Here is a 16,060-nt window from a genome sequence, read left to right on the forward strand (position 1 = left end):
CCTAAACGGGTTACGGGTCCCGCTGCGGGTGGCGCACGTGCGCTCCGTTTGGGTGGGGTGGGCTGCCTACCGCTATACGCCTGTACCGCAGCCGGTGTGGCTGACGCTGAAGTGTGCTCCGCTCCGCCTCCGCCCGCGGCCGTACGCTCCCGAGCTCCACCCGTCGCGCCCCGACCGAGATCGTCCCCGGCGATGGCTTCCGCGGTGGCCGCTTCGACCGCTACGCGGTTCCTGCCGCGGCTTCCGGACCCGTGGTGGACGCGTCGTGCGCGAGCGGCGCTCCCGCCGCCGCCGCTCACGTGGCGGCCTCTCCCGTTCACGGTGTCCGCCGCGTCGTCCCGCCCTGGGGAAGCGGAAGGAGGACGGCGCGGGAGGATGCGGAGGCGGCGCGCCAGGAGGGCGGAACAGGAGGAAGGCGTCTCGCTAAGCTCTGGTGAGTACGACGCTCGGCTCCACCCCACCGCCGTCTAGCTTCTTACCGCCCAATTCCTTCCTTCGGCTCCTGCGAGCCAGCCAGCCTTGGGCGCAATAGCTTGGTTGCAACATCAAGCCATGCGCACAATTGTTTGGTTGCAACATCAAGCCATGGGCGCCATAGTTCGGCTGCAACATCAGAAATGCGCAATAACTCAGTGACGCATTTTGAAATCAAGTTCCTCAGAAGGGGACTCCCATGCTATCTGCTGAATTCATTTTTGATGGTTTCGTGAGATTTCTTGTCCCTCTCTGATACCTCGCGTTGGATATGTATGCAGAAAAGGAGACGGTAAATTCTACTCCACGTGCTCAACCCAAAAAGGGTGCAGAACCCGTAGCGGTGTCCAGCACGAGTGGGAAAGGCTCTGCCATTAGAAGGGTGACACTTGTGGTCAGTTTTTTCTATCTATCTACCATTTTGTTGATTCAGCTTAGAGTTACTTCTACACATGGAGCTAATACATTGGGTTTGTTCAGATTCTTGCTGCCGTGCTTTTTGGAGTTAGCATTGCCTTGAAGGACGGGGCCGAGAAGGCATCGGAGTATTTTGCTGGGTGTGTGCTATGCAGATCCCGTTGTATTTAGCATTGGCACTTTTTTACAAAATAGTTATAAGTTTGGCTGCCTTTTCTATTAGAATAGGATTTCTAGGATTACATATGAATAACAGCACATTTGAGAAGGACACAGCAATGCACATTAGCTTTGTTGTTTCGTGCATGTTAGTTTGGTTGCATTGCTGCTACCAATCAGCTCCGTAAAATAATTGAGCAGCACCTTCCATTGATCTTGAGGCCCTCGGGATCCAACACCATCTTCTGGATCACCTTGTCAACTCATGTTCGGAAGAAGAAGTTTGGGATACCATCAAGCAGATGCCCTCTGACAAAGCGCCGGGGCCCGATGGCTTCACGGGAAGATTTTATAAGGTGTGTTGGCCAATCATTAAGAAGGACATCATGGCGGCTGTTGTAGCAATTTGGAGGAAAGACTTTCGGAATTTTCGGGCTCTTAATTCAGCCTTTGTTATCCTCCTTCCCAAGGTTGAGAACCCGTCTAATGCCAAGGAGTTTAGGCCTATAAGCATCATTCATAGTTTTGCTAAACTGATTACGAAGATCCTTGCAAACCGGTTGGGAGGTCAACTTGATAGTATGGTGTCCAAGAACCAAAGTACTTTCATCAAGGGAAGATTTATTCAAGACAACTTCATGTTGGTCCAACAAACAACCCGCTTCCTTCATTCTCAGAATCAGCCAACAATTATGCTGAAACTGGACATATCAAAGGTGTTTGATTCAGTATCTTGGCCCTTCTTGTTGGAAGTCTTGCAGAGTCTGGGGTTTGGTGCTGGATGGTGTGACATTGTGAGTGGGCTGCTTGCCACATCCTCCTCTCAGATTCTCCTTAATGGTATTCCAGGGGACTTCATTCCGCACAGAAGAGGGCTGCGGCAGGGAGACCCCCTCTCCCCTATGTTATTCATTTTGGTGATGGACGTTCTAAACCTCATGGTGGGGCGAGCTGTTGAAGCTAGGCTGTTGCAACCCCTGTCAACTTGTTCCTTTCTGCATAGAGTCTCTCTTTACGCGGATGATGTTGCACTTTTCATCAAACCTACAGTGGATGACCTTGTTCTGGTGGGAAATATACTCAGGCTGTTTGGTGAAGCTTCCGGTCTCCAAACAAATATTCAGAAAAGTAGTATTATCCCTATCAGGTGCTCACAGTCGGAGGTAGCCACTGTTCAAGATCATCTGCCTTGCAAGCTGGAGGAATTCCTTTTCAAATATTTGGGGCTGCCACTGTCCTTAAAAAAGCTCAATAAAGCGCAATTACAGCCCTTCATTGACCGCTTGGCGAACTCTCTCCCGGGTTGGAAGGCTGATCTTATGACTAAGGCAGGAAGAGCGGTCCAGGTTCAGTTTGTGTTGACAGCTACTATCGTCTATCATGCTATGGCTCTAGATCTCTCTCCTTGGGCCCTCAAGGCCATGGATAAAATCATGAGAAATTTTCTTTGGCGTGGTAGAAGCGAGACTAATGGAGGTCATTGTCTGATTGCTTGGCCTAAAGTCACTAGACCTAAAGAGCTGGGTGGTCTCGGCATCTCTAATTTACAGTCTTTGAATTGGGCTCTCCGTGTTAGATGGCTTTGGCTTCAAAAGACTAGTCCGGACAAGGCTTGGGCTTCTTTTCAACTCCAGTTTTCAGATCAGGTCAAGTCTCTCTTCGATCTTGCCTTAGTCTCTGAAGTTGGAGATGGCAGGCTGGCAGCAACACCTTGTTTTGGGGTGACAGATGGCTGTTAGGGCAGCGCCTGGTTGATCTGGCCCCCAACCGTCGTCGTCGTCGCCGATTACGTCGCGAAGTCTGTGACCGTCGGCCTACCAGTCGCCGGCGCGCAGTGAGGTATGTGGCTATCAACCTACCAGCCGCCGATTGGTGCCGCCGCCACGAGGTCTGTCGCTGCCGTTCATTGATTGGAGCCGCCGCCTGATGAGCCGTGGGCTCGTTGCTACTGTCGCAGTCGATCTGTGGTCATCAGTCACCGATTGGAGTTGCCGCCTGATGATTGGTGGGTCTGTAGCTGCCACTGCCAGACTGGGTTTCTAGCCATTGTCGCCGATCCATGTCACAGTGACGCCCATCGATCCACAGGTCGACGTCGGTGTGTTTTGTGGCTGCCTGCACACCTTTGCCACAAATCAATCTGTAGGTCTGTGTTCTTATCTTCCCTTCTTGCTTCTCAAACTCCTTGCTTCTCAATCTGTTGACTGGTACAACTCCGGTCTTGTTAGATCCCATGGCAGCGACTAGCGAGTTCAAATGCTTCTGCTTCTGCATCTACTGAGGCCAGTGACAGCGAAGGTAGTTTTGCACGTCGCTAATAATCCTGCTATTTATTTTTATTTATAATATATATTTACGTGTCGCCGTATCAGTGTTTTTTGAGAAATGGCGTATCGGGGTATCGACGTATCGCGTATCCGTATCCATATCCCCGTGTCAGGGTAACATAGATGGCAGGAACACCTTGTTTTGGGGTGACAGATGGTTGTTAGGGCAGCGCCTGGTTGATCTGGCCCCCCACCTATATGCTATGGTTCCTAAGAGAGTAGCTAACAAGAGAACGGTCGTTGAGGGCTTAACTGATATGGCTTGGGTTCACGATCTTCGTGGTACGGTCACTGTTGTGGTCATCGCAGAGTTCATTAACTTAGCGGAAGCTGTTTCAGAGGTGTTGTTCTTGCCCGATACCCCTGATAAGCATATCTGGAGATTCTCAAGCTCGGGCCAGTATTCAGCAAAGTCTGCTTATGGGATGATCTTCATGGGCTCAATCACTTTCGAGCATTGCGATCTTATTTGGAAAAGTTGGGCGCCTCCAAAGTGTCGATTCTTCTTATGGCTGGTTGCCCACAACCGTTGATGGACGGCCGACCGGTTGGCTAGGCGCAACCTCGACCATCCCGACGCTTGTGTCCTTTGTGACCAGGAGGAGGAGACGATCAACCACCTGCTGCTGTCTTGCGTTTTCGCTCGACAATTCTGGTTTATCCTTCTCCAAAGGATTGGGCTTGCTGGTGTGGCACCGCAACCGGGTGAAGAGGACTTCATGGCATGGTGGAAAGGCATCTCCGCTCCCTTGGGGGGATCTTCTCAGGCTGGCCTTAATTCCTGGGGGCGTGGTGTCTTTGGAAGCATCGGAATGATTGTGTTTTCAATGGGATGAGTCCAAATCAATGATTTCAAATCGCCTAGTCGCCTGGTCGAACACCGGGACCGACCAGGCGACTAGTCGCGATTAGGCGACGACTAGGGCGACTAGTCGACCCCTAGTCGGTCCCTGGTCGTCCTAGACTATTAGCTATACTTATATAGGTATTTATATAAATATACCTGTATACATTATATAAATTAGAACAAACAACTAGGATAAACAAAGTAACATATTGCTTCATTGTGATTTGTGACTTACCTGAACCTGACATGTGACATCCCATAATGGCATAATCTCCAATTCTTCATCTCTCCATCTGTCCATCAATCTTGCAGCCCTACCTCTTGAGTCTTGAAGACTTGATTCCTGAATAACAACATAAAAGCACAAGCCACAACCACAAGCAATAACCCAATTCCAATCATAAAAGCACATGCACAAGCCACAAGAAATAAGTTCATGTTTTAACTGTCTACTCTAGTGCAACAGCGAACAATAGCACAAAAGTAGCACAAAAGATATGAGCACCGAGTAGCACAAAAGATAAAAGCACAGTCTGCTTGCAGTTGTAGCCTACAATAATCTAAATTTTAAAGCAAATCATCATCCAAATGGAAGCCTGCATCAGCAACTTCAGCAGGTCCAGATTCATCATCATTATCCTCGTCCATTTCATCTGCTGCATCACCTTCAGGATGTTGGTCTATGTCCCTTTGTCGCTTTCTAGACCGAGAATAAGCAATAATTTGGCTAGAAACTGCAGCACGTGTAGAAGCAGCACGAGGCAAGTTACGACCCCTTAGACCCTCCGTTGCACCAACAACTTCATCCACATTGGCCCAAGTAATATCAGCACCATCACCTGCATGAACCTCATCGTTTTCAACAACCCATTCACTCTCCCATTGAAAGTCATTTAGCAGTAGTGGATTGCTCCTCTTTCCTTTAGAACCGAGCTCTCTGATTTTTTGAAATCTGTTTTGCATCTTACGGTTGTAGCTGACATACACCAATTTATCCAATCTTTTGTGCTCCAACTTGTTCCTCTTTTTGGTGTGGATCTAAAAGAAATAAAAAACAGAAAAATACACTCCAATTAAGGACACAGGACAGCAGGTCAGCAGCAGTTAATTAAGGACAGCAGGAGCAGGACTTCACTTACATTAGCAAATACACTCCAATTACGCTCACAACCAGATGCTGAACAACAAAGACTAATAATTCTTTTTGCTAGACATTGAAGCTCATATGCTAGGCCACCATACGAACCCCACCAAAGAACTGCAATTGCAAACTAATATGAATATACAATTTCACGCAGAAAATAAAATAGAGAGACAAAAAAACTTACTAGGATTTTTTTTGTCTCTGTCCCTTATTGCTCCTTGCTTTGAGAAGCACTCTCCTTCCGACCTCTCATAGTCGTCAGCTTGCTTACTAATCACCGTTTGTTCATTATCATCGGCAACCATCTTCCACATACAATCATTGAACATGGATCTTAGCCTTGCAGCTTGTCTTCTGTCTTTGTCCCTTATGGCAAAAAACTTCCCTGGATTCAAGAACAGTGCAGCCCCATACAATTTTTGCTCAATTTGGGTTTCCCATCTCTTCTCATAACAATTTAGAACCTCTGCAAGTAACCTTTGGTTGTCTTTCAAAGCTTCCTTGATTGTGTTTTTTGCCACATCCATGGCTGCAAGAATTTCAGGAGCTGCTGGTGTCTCATCTCCATCAGCTATCCTCAAGGCAACAAGTAGTGGTTGTGTTGCTTTAAGGCAATTTTCAACTTTATTCCAAAATGGGGCCGACAGGACAATATTTTCTGCTTGTTGTCCTTCTGTGGTAGTAGAGAAACGACTAGCATGTCATTCTTCACAATAAAATAAAGCTCTCAGTCCATTCCTATGCCTATACATGCTTGCCAATGTAAGGAAGGAGGTAGCAAATCGAGTCACTGCTGGCCGCACTAGATCCCCACCTATCTTCTCTCTCATTTGGTCAAGAAGTCTCCCATGCTTGTAGATGAACCTTGACACCTTCTTTGCCATATTGATACAAGTACTGAAATCTTTTATCTTACCAATGTCTTCCAACATCAAATCCAAGCAGTGGGCAGCACAAGGTGTCCAAAACAAATGGGGCATCCTATCCACAAGAATCCTACCTGCTGCCTTGAAATTGGCCCCATTGTCTGTGACAGTCTGGACCACATACTCCTTCCCAATCTTGTTGATTTGCTTCTCCAATAAATCTGCCAGCATTTGAGCATTAGCTACCTCACTTGAAGCATCAACAGACTCAAGAAAGAAGGTCCCTGCTGGACTGTTGGCAAGAAAATTTATTATGTGGCGTTGCCTCATATCAGTCCACCCATCAGACATAAGACTGCACCCATATTCTTTCCAAGCCTCCTCATGTTTCTTTCTCAATTCTGCTGTCCTGTCCACAGCTCTATCAAGCAAAGGAACCCTAGTGTCATGGTATGATGGTGAGCGATATCCAGGGCCATACTGCCCAATTGACTCAAGCATAATCTCCCAACTTCTAGATTTAACAACATTTAATGGAATATTATTCTCATATAGGAAATCAGCAACATGGTCATCAACTATTTGTTTGGCCTCCTTATCTTTTTTGGTGCAGTGCTCAAGTGTAGATTGAGATGTTTTAGATCTATGCCTCTCAGCAACCACTTCTTCTGGTGTCTTGCAAAGCATAGAACTCACTGACTTAGAGTGCTTCTGAGTTTGTGGTTTTGGTGGTGCTGAAACAACAAATGCACTAATGGCTGACTGATTTATCTTCTTCTTCGCTTGCTTAACCTTAGTCCCAGAACTTGGTTCAGCTGCAACTTGTTCTTTTTTACCTTCACTTTCATCTTCTCCACCATCTTCATCCACATTCACAACCAAAGACCTTGCATTCTTCCTTAGGTAAGCAAGCATCTCTTTTGAAACCAATTCAGGCACACTACCACACTTCATTGTATCACCAAAACCTCCAGCGAGATGTTGCTTGAACCTTTTTATCCCAGAAGGGATGATCTTCCTACAGAAAATGCACTGCACAAAGTCCTTTGTAGAATCTGGCCACCAACCATATTTCCATCCTGGGTCTTGTGATTTGGCTTTCCTCTTCACGTCAACAGCTTGGGATGCAAGCTCTGGTGGAAGTGCTGCTATAGCCTTTTCAACAAAAGCAGCAGAGTCTAAAGTAGCAGAAGCTGCTGAACCAGGAGCACCACCTGATGCGGCTGATGATTCTACATTATTCATAATAACTTCCACTTGTGCACGGCCAGCAACAAATTCTGTACAGGGCAGCAGGCCAGCAACACAGCATTGGTTGAATTGGGGGAGCAGGAGGGACAACAGCAAGTCAGCAACCATCCACTACATGCAGTACAAAGAAGGAAGAAAAGTGGAGGGAGCAGGAGAAACCTTCAGATGATGTGCTCATCTCGCCACTGGTTTGTAGCCACAGCCGCTGCAGGACTCCAGGAGGGGCAGGGACGCAGGCTGCTGTGCCGCTGCCCGCCGGTGTCCAGGAGGAGGGGCAGGGACGCAGGGGCAGTGGCGCAGTGCAAGAGAAGGGAGAGGCAGGGGGGCGCAAGAGAGGAGACGTGCAGAGGCCAGAGGAGACGTTGGCCAGGCCAGGGAGCCAGTGTTTGGCGGCTAGGGTAGAATAGGAGAGGAAAGGAGACTTGTAGTCACTATAGATGGGCTAAAAAAGGCCCAATAACTGAACCCTAGCCAGGACGACCAGATCACACAAAATCGGACGACTAGTCGACCTAGTCGACGATTAGTCGGACGACCAGGACGACTAGGCTGTCTAGTCGAGTCGTCCGCCAAATCGTGCACAAAATACCGACCAGCCCGACTAATCGCGATTAATCGCGATTAGTCGGACGACTTGAAATCACTGGTCCAAATCTTTCTGCTGCCTTAGCCATGGTTGGAAATGATATTATGCTTTGGAAGCTGGCTGGTGCCAAAGGTCCGTCACTGCCAGATGTTGCTACCTAAGTGCTATTGTGTTTCATGAGTGTTTGTGTGTTTGGGGTTGTTATGTTTGTTTATGTTTCTCTCCTCTTGTAATCCTCCTGTAATTCTTGTGTGGCCTCTTGGCTATGACTTTTGTGTTTTTGCTTCTCCTATTAATACAAAAATACGCAATTCTCTTGCGTATTCGAGAAAAAAAAATTGGTTGCATTCTCATCTAATCATACATCTTGCTATTTTTTCCCTCCAATAACACTTCCATTTAAATGCTATTAGTTTGTAAACTTGAAGATGAGTTTTATTTTGTGTGTTTTATAAAATGATCAATCATTACAACAGTTTCCTTCAACTCTATACATAACAATGTAATATTGTCCTGTTATCTAACAGGTATTTATTGGAACAGAGTTTGTCGGTGGACAATCTCTTTGTTTTTGTTCTGGTCTTTAAGTATTTCAAAGTGCCAAATGAATACCAGGTATGTCTCAATGGCTATTGCAGCAGTTGACATTCAAGTCAATTTTGTACCTTTTCTCATCATTTCTGATGTCTGAAACAAGAATCGAGTACTTTCTTATGGTATTGCTGGAGCTGTGGTCTTCCGGGCTGTGATGATCATCCTAGGAACAGCTACCATCCAGGTTGATTGTTCTCTCATGCTACTGTTGGTTATTTTTTTCATTTATCATATTATATTGATTATTACAGCCTTCTAATTTTCTGTAGAAATTTGAGGCGGTGAATTTGTTGTTGGCTTTGATCCTGTTATTCACTTCTTACAAGGTAAGACTGTTTTTTCATTAAAAAAGATGGGTCACACTTTACTGTAAGACTAGCTCCAACAAGGGACCCTAAAGGGTTCTGTACCCTAAATATAGAGGATCGAATGGTCCTCTACGCCCTCCAGCAGCGTCCTCTAAACGGTCCTCTAAATTTAGAGGACGCTGCTGGATTCTCTATATATAGAGTTTCTCTAAACGATCCTCTATTCATTTGAATACTTTAAATAACCGGTTTAGCAAAACTAAAATATGTACAATACATTTGAGAGTATGACAAATACGTATGTATAAAAAATAAAAATAAAAAATGTTTCTAATATAGATATTTGAGTATAGAGAACGTGATTTAGAGGACGTTGTTGGAGAGGAAGGAGATATAGAGGATGGAATCTTTTAGAGGAGACTGTAAAGGACGGATATAGAGGATGAATATAGAGGACGTTGCTGGAGACAGCCTAAGCCCCTATTGGTAAACTTGTTATTTTACCATGTTTAAGATTAGCATAATAGTGGCCAGGATGCATTGTTAACTTCATGAGAATGGTAAAGTCGCCAAAAAAATATCAACTTAGAAATGATCTACTTGTTCATTTCCTGCAATTACACTTTTGGCAAAAACAAACTCCTGTCTTTTGACAGCTTCAATGAATGTGTCACAGCCCTGCTGCTGCTGCTTGGCGTGGGACAGAGAGGGGGGTGGCGCAGGGAGAGGGGAGCACACAGAGAGAGAGAGAGAGGGAGGAGCAATAGCTCTATTCTTGCTTAGGTTGAAACCGTAACATAGCCCCTAGTATAGACAGGTGTTGTGAACGGGTAATGGTACGACAGTGTCAAGAACGCCCTTGGTGGCACCTCCCTCTACTGGATGGCGACAAACATTTTGTTCGTCACCTCTTCCACAAGCTTGGGCCCGTGAGGTTGATTTCTCCTTCCCCTTGAGGAAGGCATGTTCAACTTGTTCAATGACATGTTTGGTGTGATATCCTGACCAAGACTTTGAATTAATAGAGTACTCATACCAACAAGGTGTATCTTATTTTTCGGAAGCCTGTCTCGAAATAACCTCTAGGTTAAGCATGCTTGGCCTAGAGCAATCTTGGGTTGGGTGATCGATCGGGAAGTCTTTTCGGGTGTGCATGAGTGAGGACAAAGTGTGCATGAAAGACTCGTGTTGATCTGTGGGGATGGTCTATGATCCTAGACGGTTGTCAGGAGTAAGTATCGTCGGTCTGGGAGTGGACGGGGTGTTACAAATAGTATCAGAGCCAACTCTTGCGGTTTCACGGACATGTGTGGGCTAGGGGTTCGAGTATATGGGGCATGTGGGCCCAGAGTGGTCACATGATATGGCATATGTCGGCACTAACATACATACGTGGACAAGAGGGAAGGTTCCTGGCTTAGGGTTGACCGACGAGGACGTCAGTCTTCTAAGGGGGTGAATTGTGATATCCTAGCCCCAGCGGATGGTGATATCCTGGCTCAAAGATTAATAAAATTAATAGAGTACTCATACCAATAAGGTGCATCTTCTTTTTCGGAAGTCTGTCTCGAAAAAACTTCTGGGTTAAGTGTGCTTGGCCCAGAGCAATCTTGGGATGGGTGACCGACCGGGAAGTCTTCTCGGGTGTACATGAGTAGGGACAAAGTGTGCACAAAAGACTCATGTTCGTATGTGGGGATGGTCTAATAATCCTAGAGGACTGTCATGAGTAAGTACCGCCGATCCGGGAGTGGACTGGGTGTTACATTTGGTCTCTGCCTCGAGCTCCTTAGTGCTAGCCTCGCGTTCCAACTTTTCATTGGTTGTGGTGGCGGCGGCAATCTTGTCTTTGGAGCCTCCTTGCCGCACGTTGCCCAAGTGGGCGTCGACCTGGCAAGGTGCTCTTGCACCTTGTCTATGCGCTTGGTGAGGTCAGCGGCGAGGGCCTCAAGCCACTCCATCTCCATGGACATGGTGGAATTGTCGTCCATGGGATCGATCCAGCCGAAAACCTAGTGTAACAGCCCTGCTAGGGGGGGCGGCTGCTGCTACTTGCATGGGAGAGGGAGGGGGCAGTGCAGGGAGAGGGAGGAGAGATAGCTCTATTCTTGATTAGGTTGAAATTGTTATGTTGCTCTTATATTTGTAGTCCCTATTAGATTTTTATTCAAAGAAACTAGAGGAATCCTTATAGATTTGGACTCTCCTTTTCCAAACAAACTCTATCTTTTTCTAAACAAACTCTATTTTTTTATTGCAAACTTATCGAAGGTTATTGAAAGGGAAATAGGGTTAACCTTTTTCTACAATTAATTTTAGTGGTTGAATGTCCAACACAAACATATGGACTAACTAGTTTGCTCTAGAACTAATGTATTACAGGTCCATAAGGTTCAACACAAACCAATAAAAGATTCAAGTTAGGGACTAAATTGAACCGGAGCAAAGAACTGAGTGTTCTGTGGTCTGGCGCACTAGGACCGTACAAGGGTCAACCAGCCACTCTCGGGAAAACGCAGGCGCGCTCCGCTATAATTCACCGGACTGTCTGTCCGGTGAGCCAGCGGGCAACGGCTATCCAGCGCGCAACGGTCGACTCTGACAGCGGGAACAGTGCAGCACAGTACGCGGCAGAAGTCAGAGCAGCGAGTCAGAGGGGCACCGGACTGTCCGGTGCACCACCAGACTGTCCGGTGCCACAAGAAGACAAAGGCGCCAACGGTCAACTGCTCTAGAACCCTAACGGTTGGGTTACGTGGCGGCGCACCGGACACTGAATAGTGGGTGTCCGGTGGCGCACCGGACTGTCCGGTGCGCCCATCGCCAGCAGTCTCCCAACGGCTTACTTGGTGGTTGGGGGCTATAAATACCCCCAACCACCACAACTTCAAGCATCCAAGATTTCTGAAGATCACATTCAATACAAGAGCTCTAGCATTCACTCCTAGACACAACTCAAAAGATCAAAGCCTCTCCAAGTCCCAAATTCATCTCAAACACTTAGCGACTTGTGAGAGAGAGATTTGTGTTCTTTTGAGCTCTTGCTTCTTGGATTGCCTTTTTCTTTTTCCATTCTTATTTTCAAGTGCTTTGTAAGCGAGGCAAGAGACACCAAGTGTGTGGTGGTCCTTGCGGGGTCTTAGTTACCCGTGGGATTAAGGAAGAAGGCTCACTCGGTCTAATTGACCGTTTGAGAGAGGAAAAGGGTTGAAATAGACCCGGTCTTTGTGACCTCAACAGGGACTAGGTTCTTTGGAAACGAACCTCGGTAAAACAAATCATCGTGTTCATCCGCTTGATTCTCATTTGATTTGTTTTCGCCCTCTCTCTCGGACTTGATTTTAGTTCTAACGCTAACCCCGGCTCGTAGTGTGTGTTTAAAGTTGTAAATTTTAGATTACTCCTATTCACCCCCAATCTAGGCAACTTTCAATTATCTCTGAGTTTCCATCGATTTCGGATTCTCCCGGACGGGAGGGACTCTACGGGCGGCAGGGGGTGTACCACCTAGCTCGCGTGCCTCCCTAGTGGCGCCCAGGGTGAGGTCATGGCTCGCCAAGGCCTAGCATTGGGCCTCAGTTGGCCTGCTAGGCCCAACATGGCGGCCCATATTTAGGCTCGTGGCATAATGCTTGTTTCTAAACTATTCAGTGTATTCCTTATATCACTCATTAGTGATATTAATATACCATAATGGCATGCTTATTTTACGGATCTATTCAGTGTATTCCTTATATCACTCATTAGTGATATTAATATACCATGATGGCATGCTTATTTTACGGATCTATTCTTGTTCCACCTATATTGTTACGTTTCAATCTTATGCCTATGTAATTTAACCCTCAAAAGGAAAAAAAACAATCATTGATACATTCCCAATTTATTTCCACTTTTGTGATGTTGAAAAGTCTCCAAGATAGTCGTGCAGAGATTCTTTAATTGACTTCAAGATATTCAACGAGGGTCACAGCACTAATACTTTCTTGATAACATAATGGCAGCTCTTTGCTGAAGAAGAAGAAGAATCTGATCTATCTGATAACTTCATTGTGAAAACATGCCAAAAGTTCATTCCAGTCACTGGTAACCAACTTTATTCAATGATTTTCACTTTTCCTTACCTATCTGCTATTTAGATTACATTAACATGCTCCATAGTTCACTCCAAATTACACGGCTAAAATGACCAACTTCTCACCTAAATTCTTGAATCACTTATCTTAAAAGTTATTATATTAGGGGTTAGTATTCACTAAATTACTTGATTTGTGTCTAGTTGAGCTCATTCCCATGTTTCTCCTGCCAGATTATTATGATGATAATCGTTTTTTCACAAATCAAGATGGTGTATGGAAAGTAAGTGTACGCTGGATCTTTACTAAAGCTACCATGGAATGAGCATTGTCCTGGATTATGAGTTTCTTTATCTGTTCCCAATCATTTGAATGTGTTACTATTTTAGCATTCACTGTTATGTTTCTGTTCAAACAAAGTAGATGCATGTTTGAGTGGAGAATTTAAAGGAGTTGTTGTGCCTTCACAAAGTTATATACTCTCTCCATCCCATAAAATACCACATATTTTTTTTGACAAAGTCTTTAGAGTGAAACTTTAACCATTAATTTCTTTTAAAATATTACATCAACAAATAGAAATTGAGCATCATATTAAAGTATTTTTTAATACAAATTCAAGTATATAACATGCATACACTAAAAATATATGTTTTTTGTTGATTTGTTGGTCAAAGTTTTAAAACGTTGACTTTTCTAAAAACATGCATGCCTTATTTTATGTAATGGAGGGAGTATGTTCCTGAAGATGTGATACCTCTTTTGGTTAATATCTGCAGGCTACACCATTGCTCTTGACTTTGGCAGTGATTGAGCTGAGTGATATTGCCTTTGCTGTAGGTTTCTTCTCAAGCTATTTTTACGTGCAGTTCTCTTTTTTTCTATTTTATGGCTCCAGGTATAGGTATTAACATTTATGTTATACAGATTGACTCAATACCAGCAGTTTTTGGCGTCACAAGGGATCCACTTATAATACTATCATCAAATATTTTTGCTATTTCTGGTAAATAATCTGCCTTTTTTGTTGCAAGCTCAAGTTTTACAAAAAAAATATATATTTCAGCAATAGTGGTGATTTTTTTATAATTGATCTAAACATTATGCAGGGTACAGTTGCTGCACTTCTAGATAATGTCAAGAGCTAACTTGATGGAATTATTGTTATGTCAGGTTTGCGGTCGCTCTATGTGCTCGTTTCTGAAAGCATGGGTGAATTGGAGTATCTACAGGTGAATATCCACAATCCCCTTTCCTTTTTAAGGTTTCTTGAGCTATTTTCTATTTACCTTTCAATATTGAATATTTAGATTTTATTTATTTTGTTCTGTTATCTTGCTTTAGAACAAACAAATCATTCAGTTTTACATCAGCCACTGTGAAAATTAGGTCCATGTTAGTGGTAATTGGAGGTATTGGATATTTGTTGTTAAATAATATCCAACACCACCAGTTACCACGAGCGTTGCAAATGTGATTGATCAAGGGCTGATTTGGTGTAGTCTTGCTTTAGCTGACACCCTCTTGGCACCCGGGTAGTCCCTGGTGGTTGTAGTGCCCTGTGTGTGTGTCCGAATGGTTTTTTTTGTTTTTTCTTTCTTTTTCTGTAATGCATGTTCTCTCTATTATCTATAAAGATGTGCAGTTCTCCTGCGCTTTTGTAAAAAGAACTGATTTGGTTCATATATTGCTCTATGATCTAACTGCATCACTTGCTTCTATTGGCAATTTGCTCTGCAGCCTGCCATTGGTATTGTGTTGGGCTTCATTGGGACAAAGATGATCTTTGACTTTTTTGGTAAGCAATTTAAAACATTATCTAACTCTTATTTTCTCACATTCATATTCATTAAGCACCTAATGTTTTGATCTCTTCTTTAGGAGCATACAAAGTGACATTGCTGTTTTTAAGTGCTTTTCGTCTCATCTAATTACTGGTTTCCACTTATGGCAGGTTATCATATACCAACAGAAGCTTCGCTTGCAATTGTAACTACATGTCTTAGTGGAGGCGTCATATTAAGTCTTAGGAAAGCATCAAAAGAGAAGGGGGACAAGTAGACTGATGCAACAACACATGCAGGCATAGGAATCCAGCTTGCTCCATATTTTTGGCAGATAGTCAAGTTACAAAAATAATTATAATAAACACTTAAAAGCCAGGTAAACATAGTGTTTTCACTAAACTAATTACTTGTATAAAAAAATCTAACCTGACAGAATATCTTTTGATCAGTATATGTAGTCTTAGCTAATGCCTTGTTCATTTAAAAATAGATTCAATAGCTTCTTTATGTTCTACATCTGAGGTGAATTTAGAAGTCACCATAACGAGGATAAAAGTACGCTGGTGCTACTTCAAAATTGTGCTCTTTTTTTTAGATAATGGAACACAAATAAGGTCTCAGCCTCTACACCATCCAAGACAGCGTACACAGCGTATCGATACAACCAAAAGGCGCTTAGGCTCACAAACAGACTCAAAAAAACCAAGTTTACCAAAGACAGCTAGACGACTAGGCCGCAATTCTATTTGAGAACTTCCACCCAAACTTAGCGAACACCTCCATAACGACCGACTCCAATAAGCGGCATGCCCTGTTTAGATCGGTCCTCGCGTCCTCGTCTCTAAGCAGCAGCGACCAAGAACGTGCCCAATATGTCGCCCTGAAAATAACCTGCATGAAAGTGTTAGCCTTGGCGCAATTAAACACCATATCATTTCTATTCAACCATATAGCCCAACAAATAGCAGATAAACCTACACAAATCTGATTTCTAAATGCTGGCCGAAAACCAGCAAGCCAAGAACCAAACAAGTCGTAGATGCTAGAGGGAGGTTTAATTCCAAAGGTGATATGTATTGTATTCCAAATAAAGCGAGCGAAGTGACATTGGATGAAAAGATGTTCGATAGTCTCTAGAGAACTACACAAACAACATTTTAGATTTCCTTTCCAATTCCGCTTTGCAAGGTTATCCTTAGTGAGAGTAACTCCATTTTTGATGTA

At 44.3% G+C, this 16,060-nt stretch overlaps 1 protein-coding gene across 2 annotated transcripts; it reads left to right on the forward strand.

Annotated features, from left to right (window-relative positions):
- The first annotated feature begins 26 nt into the window (after positions 1 to 26).
- On the forward strand, positions 27 to 15,409 carry LOC100284595 (protein alx). 2 transcript variants are annotated; one of them, XR_004849975.1, is made up of 13 exons: positions 27 to 433; positions 756 to 868; positions 955 to 1,031; positions 8,599 to 8,686; positions 8,769 to 8,849; positions 8,935 to 8,991; positions 12,978 to 13,059; positions 13,283 to 13,332; positions 13,829 to 13,885; positions 13,977 to 14,055; positions 14,159 to 14,281; positions 14,790 to 14,847; positions 15,004 to 15,304. XR_004849975.1 is itself a non-coding variant. In NM_001157490.2 (13 exons), exons 1-13 carry the CDS (start codon positions 193 to 195, stop codon positions 15,108 to 15,110), a joined length of 1,149 nt encoding a protein of 382 aa, NP_001150962.1. In that variant the 5' UTR covers positions 83 to 192; the 3' UTR covers positions 15,111 to 15,409. The 2 variants fall into 2 exon arrangements, 1 of the variants encoding a protein (NP_001150962.1); NM_001157490.2 differs by having other exon boundaries at positions 83 to 433; positions 14,223 to 14,281; positions 15,004 to 15,409.
- Positions 15,410 to 16,060: the final 651 nt, after the last annotated feature.

This window comes from Zea mays, chromosome 6 (genome assembly GCF_902167145.1).
Source record: "Zea mays cultivar B73 chromosome 6, Zm-B73-REFERENCE-NAM-5.0, whole genome shotgun sequence".
Lineage (NCBI taxonomy): Eukaryota > Viridiplantae > Streptophyta > Magnoliopsida > Poales > Poaceae > Zea > Zea mays.

Coding starts and splice junctions, on each gene's coding strand:
- LOC100284595 (NM_001157490.2), top strand. CDS start 193: ATGGCTTCCGCGGTGGCCGCTTCGACCGCTACGCGGTTCCTGCCGCGG. Junction 1,032..8,598: donor GCATCGGAGTATTTTGCTGG/GTGTGTGCTATG, acceptor GTTATCTAACAG/GTATTTATTGGAACAGAGTT. Junction 8,992..12,977: donor TGTTATTCACTTCTTACAAG/GTAAGACTGTTT, acceptor ACATAATGGCAG/CTCTTTGCTGAAGAAGAAGA.